General features: G+C 52.0%; 1 protein-coding gene across 1 annotated transcript in view; it reads left to right on the forward strand.

Moving 5' to 3' along the window:
* The window catches only part of TNRC18 (trinucleotide repeat containing 18), an 89,234-nt gene that overhangs the window by 54,399 nt on the left and 16,655 nt on the right, over positions 1-18,180 (forward strand). The window contains exons 19-20 of the mRNA XM_049638973.1: positions 3,811-4,059; positions 15,913-16,343. Coding sequence (XP_049494930.1) covers positions 3,811-4,059; positions 15,913-16,343 — 680 coding nt within the window. The remainder of the gene's footprint in view (positions 1-3,810; positions 4,060-15,912; positions 16,344-18,180) is intronic.

An 18,180-nucleotide genomic window follows, 5' to 3' on the forward strand; every position in this document is an offset into this window, starting at 1 on the left:
AACCTCATTCGCCTCACTTGTGAAGAGAGGGTGGGGTTCAGTGACCCCTGCGAACACCCTGGCTCTGACTTTGCCCGGGTTAGGTGTGTCCCAGGGGCGGCGGGGGAGCCAGAGGATCCCTAAGTGTTTCCTCACCCTACTTTAGCATTTGCTTCAGGGTGGACCCCCCCTTCAGGGATTCCCAGAGCCCGGACCCCACGCTCCCTGAGTGAGGCCCAGACACGTAGAGGCCAACCTGGACGGGAACTGGCTTGGGCCCTGGGGCTGGACTCCACCCTGATTTCGTTCCTGGTCCGCCTTCTCCCTGCCCACACCCCTCGTCCTGATTGGCCCACATCCATTTTGGGTGACCAGGAGATGGCACAGCAGGGGGCCAGGTGCTCTTGGGACTCTCCTGTGCTGCTGCCCTCAGTCTGGGCCTCGGGGGGGAGGCCACTAACCGACCAGCCAGCCTCCTTTGCCGGGCCTCCCTCAGCCCTGGCCTCTGCAGACCAGTCTGGCTGGTTCATCATTCCCTGACCCCTTCCTTTCCTCCCCGGGTTCCTCCCCTTTAAAGCCAAAGTTCCAGCTTCCATGTTTTTAAGCTCTCCTGCCCCAGCTCAGATCCTGTAGAGAAGCAGGCAGCCCCTCCTGCTCTGATCTCTTCGAAAGGGGCCATTGGCCCAGAGTGGGCAGAGGGAGCCAGGGGCCCTCAGACCAGGCCGGATGCAGCCGTGGAGAGAGCCCAGATAGGGGGAGGGGAGGGGCCTTGCTGCGCACACCAGCTGACGAGGTCTTGACAGGGATATTTGGGTGATAGGGACTTCTGACATCCGGTACTAAAACACCTGACTGCTTGGCTTTCTAGTGTCTGCTCTCTCCTCCCAGCAGCTTGACCATACCTTCACCCTTGATCCCTACCCATGATGCTTTGAATGTCTGTTTTGGTCTCTTGCATTTGCTCTCACGCTGCACTCTGGACGCAAAGCGAAGGCTGGGAGTAGGGCAGACGGCGCAGCGGGTCACTGAGCTTGGGTGCGAGCCTGGCTCGTTGCTCCGTAGGTAGGCAAAACCCTTTTCTTTGTGTCCCCTCTGCACCCCCCCTCCTCGGGGTTTGCCCCCATCGGCTATGGCAGCAGCGGATTGCTTTGGCATTTATCAATCGGGTTTTGGAAACCGAACCAAGTTAACAACAGACAACCCCACTGTACTGAGCCAAGAGATTTTTGTTGGTGGTGTTTTTTGTTTCTTTTTATAAAAGTTTTTCTCTATTTCCTTGGGCTTCTTTGTTGGGACTTTTTCTACCCTCTGCCCTTGGCAAGCCCTGTGACCTCAGGTGTGGACAGCTCTAGAAAGGCTTTCTTGGTCCGGAGACCCCCTCTACTCCCCCTGCCCCGCAGACCCCAGCCTGAGTAGACCGGCCGCCATGGGAAACAGCCAGTGGGGGCTTGTCACACTCCCAGCAGCCGGAGGTGGGGAGCGTCTCGGGAGACCAAGATCCTCTGTGTCTCCGCTTTGGGGGAAGCACGCCCTGGTTTTGACTTTTCCCTTCCAAGCACTCTCCCGTCTCAGGGTGCTGGGATTGGGCTGCTGCTGGCCGACTGGTGTCCAACATAGACATCCCGGGCATCCGGAAACCCAGAGCCAGCCCTCCCCCACCGGACGTTGCTGATGGGGACTCCTGGATGGGAGAGAGTTCTGGAGTCTCCACACCTGAGCAGCCAGGGGAGGCCTTCTCTACAAGGGAAAACCGGCCACACGTCTGACCCCGTGCCCCCACCCCGGCCAGCCCCCCGCCCGCCACCCTGCTCAAATTGGCCCACCCCAGGGAGGCCCGCTGTGGGGGACCCAGGCGCTGTCGAAAGTCTGCCTACACTTAGCCTGCTTTGCCGCTGTGGCCCGCTGGGGCGGAGACAGAACCATGTGATGTCTGCAATGTGAATGGACCGCAAGTGCGCACTGCCTGCCTGCTTGCCCCGCTGGCCTCCATCCTGCTTCATCCATTGCTCCGGGGGGCCGGGTCTCCTCCTCCAGCTCCTCCTCCCCCTCCTCCTCCTTTCTCCCTCCTCCCCCTCCTCCTCCTCCTAACAAACCTCTGTCTCTGCCTCCTGCCTTTCTCAACTCCCTTCAGGGATTCCTTGAGCTCATCCCCACCTTCCTCACCGAGGGGTCGCTCGGCACAGACCGAGGCTCCCTCGGTTAAGGGTTAGACAGAGCCCCTGCCTCCATTGGCGCACCCAGGGCCGCCACTTCGGGCTGTTAGTTGCACGCAAGCAGGCAGGTGGCTTGGGGCGTGGTGGGAGAACGTGGACTTGGCCAGCTGTCTCTGTCCCTCTCCATCCCCTGAGCGCAGGTGCTTCCCAAGGTAGAGTAGGGGGGATCTGGGCCACCTCCGTATTTCCCTTCCCCCTTCCTGCTGCAGAGGGGCACCTCCAGCCTCGCCTGGCCCTGCCCTTGGTCAGCAGCCCCCAGAGCCACCTTCACACTCCCAGCAGTCTGGGCAGACCCCACCCTTGGGCAGACGTCCCTTGGGCATCTCGTGGGCAGTTGGCTTCTGATGCTCTCGTGCCTGCCTGCCCTTGTGGTGTCAGCCTGTCTCTTGGGGAAGGTCGGAAGCAAGCTCGTTACCTGCCTACAGTCTCTTGGAGGGCTCGGTTCATGTGCAGGGAGCACTGCCTTTCCTGCCCCTGCCTGCCAGCCTGCCACCTGCCCCGCCTTTGTTCCCATGGCCCGAGCTGGGCTCAGGGCTGCAGGTTCCCAGGCGGGAGGCCGCTTCCCATGGAGAAGTACATCTCTGTTCACCAGCTGGAGACACAGGCTGAAGCTCCTTCAGATTCTTTCCAGGAGATTCTGGGTGGCAAGACAGCCAGGCAGCCCTGGGTTTGAGTCCTGCCTGAGCACTTGGCCGCACCGAGTCTCCGTCTCCTGGTGTAGAGTGGGCTGACCTGGGTGCTTCTCCCTTCCCAGCTCCCCATGGGTCGTGAGGCATAGCCAGCTTGTGGCTCCCTTGGCCTTGGGGACAGTGGCTTCTTTCTGCTCAACAGGCTTGCCCTGTTTGTTTGATGCTTGTTGAGCCTGCGAAGTGCTTTCTCCTACATATTGGGAGCCTCCCCTTACCTGGGGGAGGGGGGGGCGCTGGGGAGACCATCCCTTGCCACAGATGAGACAATAGGTGCTCACGGAGGGCTGAGATTTGCCCCAGGCTTCTTGGCTCAGGGGGATCCTTGGAAGTCAAGTTTGGATCCCAGCGTCTGCTCAGGGCTACAACCCAGGGGGTTTCCGCTCCCCCAAGAGGAGATCAAACTCCACGTTCTCACCACCAGCCCCAGACCCCCAGGCGCCTGAGTCCCCGGGGCCCTCTCCCGCCTCCTTTCTGTCCCTCCCTGGCCTCCTCTTTCCTTCTCTCCTGCCTCCTTCCTCAGCCTCCATGTTGTATGTCGGGGCGTGTGTGTGTGTGTGTGTGTGTGTGTGTGCGCGCGTGCGTGCGTGAGACGGTGGAGAGAGCCGTCTCCAGTCCTTGTCCGTGTGTCTGTCCCCCTCCCCACAGCACAGGTGCATGTGGTGTTCCCCTTACAGAAACCCTCTGATTCCCAAGGCCGCTGCCCACCTCTGGGCTGTCCGGGATGCCCATGTCTTGGGCTTGCTGTGATGGGGTCACTGGGCCATCGGGGGGACTTGTGGGCTGGTATTGGACCACCCCCGGCCGGTGAGGAGTGAGGAGCTAGGCTGGAGCTGTGGCATCCCTCGCTGGTGCCCCGGCCGAGCAGGGGCGGTGGGGGGTGGTACCCACCCGGGCCAAGGCTCTGACTCGCCCCCTGTTTTCTGCACCAGATGAGAGCTCCGAGGAGGAGGACGAGGAGGATGAGCTGGAGGAGGAGGAGGACGAGGCTGCCGGCGGCTATAGGCTGGGGCCCCGGGAACGGGCCCTGTCGCCAGGCCTGGAGGAGAGCGGGCTGGGCCTGCTGGCCCGCTTTGCGGCCAGTGCCCTCCCCAGCCCCACAGTGGGGCCGTCCCTCTCGGTGGTGCAGCTGGAGGCCAAGCAGAAGGCCCGGAAGAAGGAAGAGCGGCAGAACCTGATGGGTAAGTACCGGCAGGTGGACTTGGAGGGACGCCGCTGCCCCATCCTTCGGACAGGAAACCAAGGCTCGGGGGAGGCTAGAAGCAGAGCTGGGGGGCCAGTGGAGCCCTGCCTCGTGGGCCCCCATCCTGAGCAGAGTGGTCCTGGTGACGTGGGCCCGGCCCGCCCCAGGAGGGGTCGCCAGAGCTCTGCAGGTGACCTTCATTGTATGTGCACCTGACGGACGTATGTAGCCTGGCCCCGTCCGCTTCAGGCGTCCGGGGACGGGCCATTCCGGGAAGCACAGAGGCCTCAGATCTGCTCCCTGGGGGGCTGGAGCAGCCCAGGGGAGGCTACTCCAGGTAGGTGACACCCAGGCTGAAGCACGACAGAGAGGAGGCACTAGGCTAAGTGTCATAGGAGAAACACAGGTATAGGTAGAGGCACAGGCCGGCCACGCAGAGGTTTGGAGGAAGAGGAAGCCCCTTCTGTCTGGGCATTAGAGGCGGTTCAGTCGGCGAGATGGCCATGCAGCCTGGGGTGGGGGCCCGGAGGAGGTCATCCCTAGGGGGTTGCCGGGCGCCGTGTGCCTGTTAGCCGGGCTCACCGTCCAGCTGCCCAGGTGGGCACATGGAGACGGCTGGGAGCTCCGGCCGGAGGCGAGGCCTTGTCCTGGGCCCACTTCTTCCTCTCTGCTTGTCTGGTCGTAGCCGTGCCTTCTTGGGACAAACAGGGGACCTTCTCCTGGGCCCACCTCCATTCCCACTAGGCCAAGTATCCCCACACGGACCTGGTTTACCTGCGTCCGGGGCGTTGGAGAGTGAGATGGTCCCACGTGTGTGTGTTGACCTGGGCTTGGCCCACCCTCCCGGTCCCTCTCTGGGTCTCGGAGGTCCACGGGAGTCCCTCCTGGCAGGGGCTGGGACAGGGAACATGGGCACAGTACTGCCACCCTGCTCTCCCCCCAGGTCTCCCCCAGCTGCCCCTGGCTTCATTTCTTGCAGGCTCCAGGACAAAGGCGGCCTGTACCGCCCCCTGGGACCCCATCTCTGGGGCAGCCTCGCAGTCTCCTTCCTCCTCCTTCTCACTCCCTCTCACCCCACGTCCTGCCGTTGTTCCCTGGGAACTTAGGGCCTGGTTCCCCCGGACAGTGGCGCTGGCCTCCCTTCCGGCTTGCCTTGCTCAGGTTTTCTTTACGGTGAAGCAGCTGGAGGGCTTTTCCTCAAAGGTCGCACTTGACCAGACCGCTTCTCTGCTGAGAACCTCTCACTGGTCCCCCATTGCCCTCTGGTCACATTCTACCTATCTGCTCCCCCACCCTCAGGCTGTGGCTGCTCAGACACCCATCATCCTGTCCACAGCCCCCAGCCTCACCCCCAAACGCACCAGCCATCCTGGAACCTGCAGGCTTCTGCATTTCACCCAGGTTGTCAAATGTATTGGCAGAGTTCACATCATCCACCCGCCGCCCCCACCCCATTTTTTTTTTTTTTTTAAACTCTGAGGGGTCTGTAGTGATGTTTTCTTCTTCATTGCTGATACAAATGACTTATTTCTGCTCTATTTCTTGGTCAGTGTGGCCAGAAGTTATCAATTTTATTAATTTCTGCCCTTTATTTCCTTCCTTCCTGTTCACTCTTGGTATAATTGTCAACCACTTCCTATTTTTTAAGGTGCAAGCTTAGGTTATCAACTTGGGACCTTCTTTTTTTTTTTGTGGAGACTTGTAAAGCTCTCTCTCAACACTGTTTTAGCTGCATCTCATGCATTTTATGTTGTCCTGTTTTTAGTATGACTCAGTTCAACACATTTCTTTTTTTGTTAATTTTATTTTTTTTAATTTACACGCAAATTAGTTGGCATTTAGCGCAACAATGATTTCAGGAGTAGATTCCTTAAAGCCCCTTACCCAGTTGGCCCATCCCCACTCCCACAGCCCCTTCAGTAACCCTCAGTTTGTTCTCCATATTTATGAGTCTCTTCTGTTTTGTCCCCTCCCTGGTTTTATATTATTTTTGCTTCCCTGCCCGTATGTTCATCTGTTCTGTGTCTTAAAGTCCTCATATGAGTGAAGTCATGATTTTTGTCTTTCTCTGACTGACTGATTTCACTTAGCATAATACCCTCTGGTTCCATCCACGTAGCTGCAAATGGCAAGATTTCATTCTTTTTGATGGCCGAGTAATACTCCATTGTATATATAGACCACATCTTCTTTATCCATTCATCCATCCATGGACATTTGGGCTCTTTCCATCCTTTGGCTATTGTTGATAGTGCTGCTATAAACATTGGGGTGCATGTGCCCTTTTGAAACAGCACACCTATATCCCTTGGATAAATACCAAGTAGTACAATTGCTGGGTCATAGGGTAGCTCTGTTTTTAGTTCTTTTGAGGAACCTCCATGCAGTTTTTCCAGTTTGCATTCCCACCAGCAGTCAAAAGAGATCCTCTCTCTCCATATCCTCGCCAACATCTGTTGTTGCCTGAGTTGTTCATATTAGCCATTCTGACAGGTGTGAGGTGGTATCTCATTGTGGTTTTGACTTGTATTTCCCTGATGATGAGTGATGTTGAGCAGTTTTTCACGTGTCAGTTGGCCATCTGGATGTTTTCCTTGGAGAAGTGTCTATTCATGTCTTTTGCCCATTTCTTCACTGGATTATTTGTTTTTTGGGTGTTGAGCTTGGTAAGTTCTTTATAGATTTTGGATACTAACCCTTTATCTGATATGTCGTTTGCAAATATCTTCTTTTAGTTTTGCTGATTGTTTCTTCAGCTGTGCAGAAGATTTTTATTTTGATGAGGTCCCAATAGTTCATTTTTACTTTTGTTTCCCTTGCCTCCAGAGACGTGTTGAGTAAGAAGTTGCTGTGGCCAAGGGCAAAGAGGTTTTTGCCTGCTTTCTCCTCGAGGGTTCTGATGGCTTCCTGTCTTACATTGAGGTCTTTCACCCATTTTGAGTTTATTTTTTGTGTCTGGTGTAAGAAAGTGGCCCAGGCTCATTCTTCTGCATGTCGCTGTCCAGTTTTCCCAGCACCACTTGCTGAAGAGACTGTCTTTCTTCCATTGGATATTCCTTCCTGCTTTGTCAAAGACCAGTTGGCCATACGTTTGTGGGTCCATTTCTGGGTTCTCTGTTCTGTTCCACTGGTCTCAGTGTCTGTTTTTGTGCCAAGTTCAACACTTCTCTTAATTTATCTTGTGATTTCTACTTTTATCCAATGATTATTTACAAGTATTATTTATTTTCCAAATATGGTGGGCATTATCTTGTTATTTACTTGTTACTGGTTTCTAACCTAATTCCATCTTGGTCAGAAAGAGTACTCTATATAATTTCAATCTTTATTGTTTGTTTATTTATCTTTTGAGAGAGAGAGAGAGAGAGAGAGCGCGCGCGCGCATGCGCGTGTGTGTGAGCACAAGCAGGGGAGGGGCAGAGAGAGAGGGAGACACAGAATCTGAAGCAGGCTCCAGGCTCTGAGCTGTCAGCACAGAGCCTGATGCAGGGCTCGAACTCACAAACTGTGAGATCATGACGTGAGCCAAAGTCGGAGGCCCAAGCAACTGAGCCACCCAGGCGCCCCTATAATTTCAATCTTTTAAAATTTGAGGATATATGGTGTTTCCTAGTAAATGTACTGTGTGCACTTAAAGAATGTGATTCTGGCGTCATTATACACAGTGTTCTGTAAGTCATTCTGTTCTATCAGGCAAGCCAATGTGATTGAAAGTATTAAGATCTTGTGTGTCTTTACTAGTTGTCTAGTTTTATCAGTTGCTTACAGATACATGTAAAACCTCCGGCTATGGATTGCAGGATTTTCTTTCTCCTTATAATTTAACTCTGCGTTTGCTTCATGTATTTGAAGCTCTGTTATTTGGTGCATATGTACGTTTATGAGTTCCTGTTTTTCTCTTAAAGTGATCCTTTTATTATTACCAAGTGTTCTATCTCTTAATGTATTTTGTTTTGAAATCCCTCTTACCTGATATTAAACTGTCACTACCCTTTTTTTTTCATTTTGAGAGAGAGAGAGAGCACACCCATGAGTGTGTGCAGAGGATGGGAGGGCAGAGGAAGAGGGAGAGAAAGAGGGAGAATCTTAAGCAGGCTGCACGCCCATCTTGGAACCAGATGTGGGTGGGGCTTGGTTCTATCTCATGACCATGAGATCAAGACCTGAGCCAATATCAAGAGTCGGATGCTTAACCTACTGAGCCACCCAGGCGCCCCACACTCCACCTTTGTTAATGCTTCCTCTTTGCGTGGTATGTCTTTTTCCACTCATTTAGTCATTTTACCTTTGTCTTAATATGTAAAGTCTCTTTTAGACAGCTTATAGTTGGGTCCTTTTCAATCTGTTTTGTAATCTCTGTCTTTTCATTGGAGAGCTTAATTTTTTAACATCTAATGTGATTATTGACATGCTCAGGTTTGAATCTACCCTTAAATCACAACTTTGTGGGGCTATAATTCACATCACATAAAATTCATCCTTTATTTTTTTTTTTATAATTTTTTTTTTAACGTTTATTTATTTTTGAGACAGAGAGAGACAGAGCACGAACGGGGGAGGGTCAGAGAGAGAGGGAGACACAGAATCCGAAACAGGCTCCAGGCTCTGAGCTGTCAGCACAGAGCCCGACGCGGGGCTCGAACTCACGGACCGCGAGATCATGACCTGAGCCGACGTCGGATGCTCAACCGACTGAGCCACCCAGGCGCCCCTAAAGTTCATCCTTTAAAGTGTACAGTTTGATGGGTTTTTTTGTATTCACAGAGCTGTGCAACCATTATCACTGTCTAATTTCAGAACATTTTTATCCCCCCGTCCCCGACAAGAAACCCTATACCTATTCATATCACTCCCCCTATTCCCTGAACCACTATTCTCTGCCTTCTATGGATTTCTCTATCCTGGACATTTCATATAAATGAAATCATACCATATGTGGCTTTTCGTATCTGGCTGCTTTCAGTTGGTGTAATTGTCTGAAGGTTCATCCATGGTATATGTCAGTACTTACTACTTTTTTTTTTTTTTTTTTAGAGCAGTTTTAAGTTCGTAGCAAAATTGAGAGGAAGGTACAGAGATATCCTCTATACGTGCTATGCACCCCCCCCCCCCCCCCCCCCCCCACGGCCTCCCCCCCATCATCGGCATTCCCCACCAAAGTGGTGCATTTGTTACCATTGATGAACCTACACGGACCCATCACTGTCACCCAGAATTCATAGTTTACATTAGGATTCACTCCTGGTGTTGTACATTCTGTGGGTTTGGGCACATGTGTAATGGTGTAAAAACACCATTAGAGTGTCATGCAGAGTAGTTTCACTGCCTAAAAATCCTCTGGATTCATCCCTCTCCGCCCCTCGCACCCTGGCAATCCCTGACACTCTTAATGTCTGCACAGTTTTGCCTTCTCTAGAATGTCACATACTATGCACTTAAAGGTGTCTCCGTGTCTTTTCATGACTTGACAGCTTGTTTCTTTTTAGCTTTTACCTTTGAATAATATTCCATTGTCTGGACGGGCCACCGTTTATTTATTCATTCACCTGTTCAAGGACATCTTGGTGGCCTCCAGGGTTTGGCGCTTTCGACTAAAGCTGCTGTAATCATCTGTGTGTAGTTTTGTGTGTGTGGACGCAAGTTTTTAACCCCTTTGGGTAAATACCAAGGAGCGTGATTGCTGGATCGTATGGCAGGAACACGTTCGGTTTTGTAAGACATTGCTGGAATGTCTTACAAAGTGGCTGTGCCGTTTTGCCTTCCCAGCAGCGGTGAACAGGATTTGTCAACCTTGCCAGCATTTAGCGTTAGTGTTTTGGATTTTGGACATTTTAATAGGTGTGTAGTGGTATTTTGTTGTTTTAATTTGCATTCCTAGTGACATGAGGTGGAACATCTTTTCGAATGCTTCTTTGCCATCTCTGTATCTTTGGTGACATGTCTATTCCAATTTTTGACCCATTTTTAAAATCAGGGTCTTTTCTTAATGTTGAATTTTAAGAGTTCTTTATCTGTTTTGGAGAACGGACCTTTATCCGGTGTGTCTTTTGCAGAAATTTTCTCCTAGTCTCTGGCTTGTCTTTTCATTCTCTTTATGGTGTCTTTCACAAACCAGAAATTTCTACTTTTAGGGAAGCCCAGCTTTTGTGGATTGTCCTTTGGGTGTCGTATCTGAAAATTCACTGCCAAACCCAGGGTCATCTGGATTTCTCTTACCTTTTCTTTTAGGGGTTTTTGAGTTTTGCATTTTACATTTAGTCCTGTGATCCATTTTGGGTTAATTTTTGTAAAGACGTTAGTTCTGTGTCTAGGTTCACTTTTTTGCGTGTGGATCTCCAGTGGTTCCCATACCATTTGTTGAAAGAACATCTCCTTTCTCCATTGTATTGCCTTTACTCCGTGTCAAAGATTATGTGATTAAATTTATGGGAGTCTGTTTTGGGGTTCCATTCTGTGCCATTGATCTGTTTGTTCTTGTGTCAGTATCTCGTTGGATTACTGTGGCTTTATACTAGGTCTCGCAGTCATGTACTGTCTTCTTACTTTGTCCTTCTTCCATATTGAGTTGGTCATTCTGGGTTTCTTGCCTCTCCATATAGACTTTGGCATTAGTATGTTGATGTCCACTTCTGGGGGGGGATTGTGTCGAATCTATAGATCAAAATGGGAAGAATTGGCATCTTGACAATATCAAGTCTTCCTATCCATGAACATGGAAAGCCTTCTTTGATTTCTTTCATAAGAGTTTTGTAGTTTCCATCCCATAGCTCTTGTACATATTTTGTTAGATTTAACCTAGGTATTTCATTTTGGGGAGTGCTAATGTAAACAGTATTGTGTCTTAAATTTCAAATTCCACTTGTTCATTGCTAGTATGTAGGAAAGTGATGGACTTTGGTATGTGAAGATTGTAAAATGCAGCCTTGCTATGATTGCTTATTAATTCCAGGAGATTTTTTGGGTGTATTCTTTCAGATTTTCTACATAGATACTCACTCATGGCATCCGTGAACAAAGATAGTTCTATTTCTTCTTTCCCAATCAATATACCCTTTTTTTTTTTTTTTATTGCATTAGCAAGGACTTCTATGATCTTGAAAAGGAGTGGTGAGAGGGGCCAACCTTGCCTTGTTCCTGATCGTAGTGGAAAAGCCTCTATAGTTTCTTACCCGTAAATATGATGCTAGCTGTAAGGTTTTTGTAGATGTTGAGGAAGTTCTCCTCTGTGCTTACTTTACTGAGAGTTTTTATGATGAATGCATGTTGAATTTTGTCACATGCTTTTCCTGCATCTGTTAATATCATGAGATTTTTCTTTAGCCTGTTGATGTGATGGACTACATTAATTGTTTTTGATTTCTGAATGTTGAACAAGCCCTGCATACCTGGGATAAATCTCACTTGATTGTGGCGTATAATTTTTTTCATACATTGCTGGATTTGATTTGCTAATATTTTGTTGATACTTCGCATTTATGTTTATGGGAGATATTGATGTGTAGTTTTCTCTGTCTGGTTTTGGTATTAGGATAATTCTGGCCTCGTAGAATGAGTTAGGAAGTATCCCTTCTGCCTCTGTCCTCTGGAAGAGATAGTAGAGAATTGGTATAATTTCTTCCTTAAGTGTTTCGTTGAATTCAACAGTGACCACTTTCGGGCTTGGCATTTTCTGTTTCAGAAGGTCATTAATTGTTGATTCAACTCCTTTAATAGATAAAGACCCTTCATAAAGACCTGTTTCTTCTTATGTGACTTCAGACCTTTTTATGTCTAAATAATACTCCGTTTTATGAGTATACCACACTTTGTTTCTACTCTTTTGTTTTTGTTTCTGTTTGGGGGCTATCGTGAATAATGCAGCTCTGAATATTTACATACGTGTTTTTGTGTGGACACGTTTTCAGTTCTGGCTACATTTTTTTTTCAATGTTTATTCATTTTTGAGGGGGGGGGAGAGGGAGGGTCAGAGAGAGAGAGGGGACACAGAACCCGAGGCAGGCTCCAGGCCCCGAGCTGTCAGCACAGAGCCCGACCTGGGGCTCGGACTCACACACCGTGAGATCATGACCCGAGCTGAAGTCGGATGCTTAACCAACTGAGCCACCCAGGCGCCCCTGTTCTGGCTCCAAATCTAAGGGTCCAATCACTGGGTTATTTGGTAACTTAATGTTTAACCTTTTGAGGACCTGCTAAACCGTTTTCGAAAGTGGTCTCACCATTTTATATTCCCACCGACAGCCTGTGAGAGTTCCGGTTTCTTCACATCCCCCTTCTTGTCGTTACGTTGTTTTGCGGTTTCGATGTGCATTTCTCCCGATGACGGTGAGCAGCCTTTCATGTTGCTCAGCCGTCCGTATGTCTGGAGAGGTGCCTATTTAAATCCCTATTTCTTAATTGGGTTGTCATTTTGTTGTTACGAGCTCTTTGTACATTCTGGCTGTAACTCTGACTGTGCTTCGCAAGTGTTTTCTCCCATTCTGTAAGTTGTCTGTTTATTCTCTTGGGTTGTTTGAAATAACCGTTTCCAATTTGCACGGAGTCCAGAGAGATCACTTGCACTTTGGGCGTTTATGCAAGCGAGTATTGCCTAACCCAAGGTCACAGAGATCTAGTCCTGTTTTCACTGAAGAGTTTTATGGTTTGTGACTTACAGTTAGGCGTGTGATCCATTTTGAGTTGATTTTTTGTGTATGGAGTGATGGAGGGGCCTTTGCACGTGAAGATCCATTTGGCCCAGTATCCTATGTGTTGAGAAGTCCGTTCTTTTCCCATTGCACACTCTTGGTGCCCTTGTGAAAAATCAGCGGAACCTAAATATGAAGGATTATTTCTGGACCCTCAGTTCTAGTCCATTGATCCCTACGTCTGTTCTTAGCCCAGTAGCATCCTGTCTTGATTACTGGAGGAATTACTGTAGGAAGCTTTGAAATTGGGAAGTAGGAGTCCTCCATATTTGTTCTCCTTTTTCAGGATTGCCTTGGTGCCTCAGAGTCCTTTGCATTCCATAGGGATTTTGGGATTAGCTTGTGAATTGCTGCAAAAAAGCCACCTGGGATTCTGATTAGGAATGGTGCTAAATCGGGGAGTGCTGGCATCTTGACAATGGAAGTTTTTTAATCCAGGAACATGGGATGTCTTTCCACTCATTTGTGTCTTTAATTTTTGTCAACGACGTTTCATACTTTTCACTGTACAACTCTAGGACTCCTTTTGTTAAACTCAGTTTTAAGTATTTGTTTTTCTGATGCTATTGTGAATGGATTCTTTTCCTTTTTGGAGTGTTCACTGCCAGTGTATAGAAATGTATCCTGTGACCTCGCTGGACTCATTTGTTCGTTCTAATAGGTTTTTAGTAGATTCCTTAGTGTTTTCTATAATACAAGATCATGTCATCTGCAAACAGAGCGGCAGATGGGTATACCTTTTCTTTCTTTTTGTAGCCTAATTGCCTTGGCAATTAGTACAATATTCTGTACAATGTTGAACGGAAGTGGCAAGAGCAGGTATCTTTGTCTTCTGATCATAGGGGTTGACAATATTCATTCTGCCACCATTAGGTATGATCTTACTGGTGGCTTTTTTATGGCTGTCTTTGTCAGGTGGAAGGAATTTCCTTCTTTTCCCAGTTTGAGTGATCTTATCACGAAAGGGCGCTAGGTTTGGTCAGTTACTTCTTCTGCGTCTATGGAGGTATTCCTGTGGTTTTTGTCCTTTATTACGGTGTATTACACTGATTTTTTGAAAATATTTATTTATTTTTGAGAGAGCGAGAGGGTGAGTGAGCAGGGGAGGGGACAGAGGGATAGAGGGAGAGACAGATTCCCAAGCAGGGTTCACACCGTCAGCACAGAGCTGGTCATGGGGCTTGAACCTGTGAACCGTGAGAGCATGACGTGAGCCGTAACCAAGCGTCAAACGCTCAACCGACTGAGCCACCCAGGCACCCTCACGTTGATTTTCTTACACGTCGAACCAACCTTGTATTCCTGGAATAAATCCCCCTTGGTCATAGCGTATAATCTTTTTTACCTGTTTCTGGATTATGCTCATGTGTGTTTGTGAATTGTTGTATCTTCCTAGTGAGTTGACCATTTATTATGTAAATATATCCTTTGTCTCTAGTAACAAGTTTTGTCTTAAGGAAGGTCAGTTTTGTCTGATGTTTATATTTATGCTTATTCAGCTCTTTTTGGTTAGTGTTTGGATGGGTTATCTTTTCCATCCTTTGACTTGCAGTCTCTTTGGGTCTCACCCTTCTGTTTTATATTTTCTGTGCTTTTTGTTGTCTGTTCCTCCCTTGTTACCGTATTTCTTGGGGGCGGAGGCAGGAGCACAGGACTCTGGGCGGGCATCACAGACATGGACTCTGCTCCCTGCCGCGGCCCTGTGTGGCGGTGAGGGCTCGGCACGTCCTCCCCTCTCTCTGGGCTTCCTGCCTGTCCCCACTCGAGGACAGGCCTGTCCCCTCACAGAGCCCGTTTCCTGTGTCCCGGGCACCACTCATGCTGCCCCACTGGCCTCATGAGTATTTGTCCCCCGGGCCGACCTTACTCCACGCTTGAAAGTGTCCGCTGCCCGTCGCTGCTCTGTCCGTTCTCTGGCCCTGCTCCCTACGCGGCTCACCTGCAGCGTTTCGCTGCCTGGGGGTTTCCTTCCGGCTTTCTGCAGGGGGCTGTCATCAGGTGGGTCAAACCCGGCAGCAGAACCCCAGCCTTTTATGGCCTGCACCCTGATCAGCCATGAGAGCCCCCAGCTGCCTCCCTGTGCGGTGGGAAGTCCGTTAACAAAAGCTTAATTAATGGGATCATTAAGCTTTGCAAGTGGGTCCCTCCCACGGAGTGTGCCCCCTCCCAGCCTGGCTGCATCTGTTGGGTGATGGGACCCGGCCTCCCCGAGGAGGCCTTGTGGGCAGGCTGTCGGCTTCCCAGGGGTCATCAGGCCTGCGGTAGTAAAACTGGGGATCTGCTTCCGGGGCACAGGGCGGGACCAGATAGACAGACATGGACGGGAGCCCCCTCCGGTGGGGTGTGTGCCTGCGGTGACGGAGGTGTGGACAGAGGATCTTCCCGGGTGCTCCGTGTGTCTTCTCCGCTAGGAGGCCGCGGATTTCCAGGTCGAGGTCAGGGGAGAAATGGTGCCCCAGGTAGAGGGACCAGCAGCAGCAAAGGCCCGGAGGTTGGAAGGGACAGAGCACAGCGGGGTGTTGGGGAGAGGGTCTGTGTTCAGGGAGCCCAGGGGCTCGAGGGGTGGGATCAAGGCTGGCCTCGTGTCTGTTGGAAGGGAGAGCCTCGGCTGACAGGAGGCAGCTGGGCCCCAGGGCTTTGAGTTTGGTGAGGCCTGCCCTCTAGAAGAGGAGCGGGTGCCAGGGACCTTCCAGCTCTTGAGAAGAGGCACCAGGAAGTAGAGGAGAGGCCCCACCCGGCTTGGGGATTTCACGCGGGCTTTCCGCATGCCTCCCGTGGACCTGCTGCCCTTGAGGGGCCTCGGGCCCTCCCCAGCCTGCCCTGGCTTCTGGGATTCCCACCGGGCATGCAGGAGGCAGTGGGGAAGCTCATGGGGGCCCCGGGCAGGGACTGTCACATTCCCAGGGAGTTGAGTCCGGGCAGCCAAGGGGGGTTTGGGACGGCAGCGGGGCCAGCAGGACCTGCCACTCACAGGTGTGTGGCAGGTGAGTCTTCCTCCTCTGGGCCCTGTTCCTCTCCTGGATACAAGAAGCCTCCCGTGGGCAGCGAGGTGCCCTGGAGGAAGGGTGGGACGGTGGCGTTCTGCTGGTGGCCAGGGCATCTGGGTGGGTGGGAAGCAAGGGTCCCAGGAGCTCCCGTCCACAGCCGCTGCCCTCGTCCGCATCCAGGCACGGAGTTTGAGTACACGGACTCGGAGAGTGAGGTCAAGGTGCGGAAGCGGTCGCCTGCCGGGCTGCTGCGGCCCAAGAAGGGACTGGGGGAGCCGGGCCCCTCCCTGGCCGCGCCCGCACCCAGCGCCCGGGGCCCCGGCCCCGCCGGCCCCGACAAGGCCAAGCTGGCGGCAGAGAGAGGGCGCAAGGCCCGCAGGCTACGGGGCGCCAAGGAGCCTGGCTTCGAGGCGGGGCCCGAGGCCAGCGATGACGACCTGTGGACAAGGCGGCGCAGCGAGCGCATCTTCCTGCACGACGCCTCGGCCGCGGCTCCGGCGCCCAGCAGCGCGGCCCCCGCGGCCACCAAGCCCAGCCGCTGCGGCAAGGGTGGCCCGCTGAGCCCTCGAAAGGACACCGGCCGCGCCAAGGACAGGAAGGACCCCAGAAAGGTAGGGCCCTCAGTGCGGGGGGTGGGAGCAGCGGGAGGGGGCCCCGAAGGCGGGCCTGACTCCTCCCAGCCACGGGCCCCTGGAGCCCTGCCAGCGGCGGGCGTTCAGACCCGGCCTCAGAGCGGCTCTTACTTCCCGTCTCAGGCGCAGTCCTCACGTGCGAGTGAGGTGCAGGGACCCCTGAGTGCAGTTATCAAAACACCGGACACCTCCATTTGTTTTTTTTTTTTTTTTTAACGTTTATTTTTTGGGAGGACACAAGTGACAAGCAGGGGAGGGGCAGAGAGAGAGGAACGGAGGATCTGAAGCTGGCTCTGCGCTTACAGGCTGACCTCAGCGAGCCTGATGCAGGGCTCGAACCCATGAACCTTGAGATCATGACCAAGCCAAAGTCGGCCACTCAACTGACTGAGCCACCCAGGTGCCCCTTACATTTTTAAATGTTTATTTATTTTTGAGAGAGAGAGAGAGAGAGAGGCAGAGTGGGAGCAGAGGAGGGGCAGGAGAGAAGGAGACACAGAATAGGAAACAAGCTCTGAGTCGGCACAGAGCCTGACGCAAGGCTCGAACTCATGAACCATGAGATCGTGACCTGAGCCAAAGCTGGATGCTCAACCGACCGAGCCACCCAGGTGCCCCTATTCAGTTTTGAGAGAGAGCGTGCGCACAGGTTGGGGAGGGGTAGAGAGAGGAGAAAGAATCCCAAGCAGGCTCCGTGCTATCAGCATGGACCCTGATACGGAGCTTAATCCCATGATCCATGAGATCATGACCTGAGCCTTAGTTGGATACTTAACCGACTGAGCCACCCAGGCGCCCCTAAAATGCTTGCTTTCTAAGAACCATAGGACAGTCAGACCCTTCTTGCACTGGCTGCTAGGAAGCCACCCCCTTTGGTTGGTTGCATTCAGACCTCCCCATCCCCGTCCCCGATGGAGGATGATCTCTCAAATACCGGTGATGTTCTATGTAGGAAGTCGAGAAGAGGGATGAGGCTTGGCACTGATTTCCCGGTGACGGGGCTAGTGAGGAAGTGGCTGTCTTCCGGTGTCGTCCACGGTGACTGGTGCCCACCTGTCTGCCCACAGCTGAAGCCCTGTCAGGTTTCTCCGGGCCTCGGAGGGAAGGTGCTGGAATAGTGTGTACTGCTCATGGTGATCACACCAGGTGGTCTGAGGCAGGGCCCAGGCCAGGTCCCACCCCTTGAGCACCCCTCTACTTCAACTGGTGAAGGACAACTCCTTTTCTCCACTCACGACACTTCTGGCCCCGACTCCCCGGGCTTGGCACAGACCCCACAGGCAGAGGGCCCGGCCCCCACTCTGCGCGCCAGTTCGAAGTTCAGGTTGTCACCTGTGCTTCTGGCAGACGCACCAGCTGTGTACTGGGGGTTCCCAGGACCCGCTTCTCAGGGTCTGTAACTCTCCAGGGGGCCTCCCAGAACCCCTGGGAGGCACTTCACTTACTATTACTGTTTACTAGAAAGGATACGGTTCAGCAACAGCCGGATAGAAGACGTGCCCAGGGCAAGGGATGGGGCAGGGGTGTGGGCGTCCGTGCCCTTTCCCCGTGTGCCGCCTCTCCAGCACCGTCACCGACCTGGAAGCTCCCCAAACCCCGTCGTTCAGGGTTTTATGGAGGCTTCGTCACGTTGGCAGGATCGGTTATTAACTCAACCTCTGGACCCTCTCCCTGCCCCGGAGGATGGGGGACATTGGAACTCAAGAGTTCCTGGCTTCTCCTGGCTTGGTGTTTCTCGTGAGCCGCCCCCGTTCCGAGGCCAGCTAGGGACTTACCCACAGTCGCCTCATTAGGACAAAAGACTCTCCTGTGATCC

Source organism: Panthera uncia, chromosome E3, assembly GCF_023721935.1.
Source record: "Panthera uncia isolate 11264 chromosome E3, Puncia_PCG_1.0, whole genome shotgun sequence".
NCBI classification, from domain to species: Eukaryota; Metazoa; Chordata; class Mammalia; order Carnivora; family Felidae; genus Panthera; species Panthera uncia.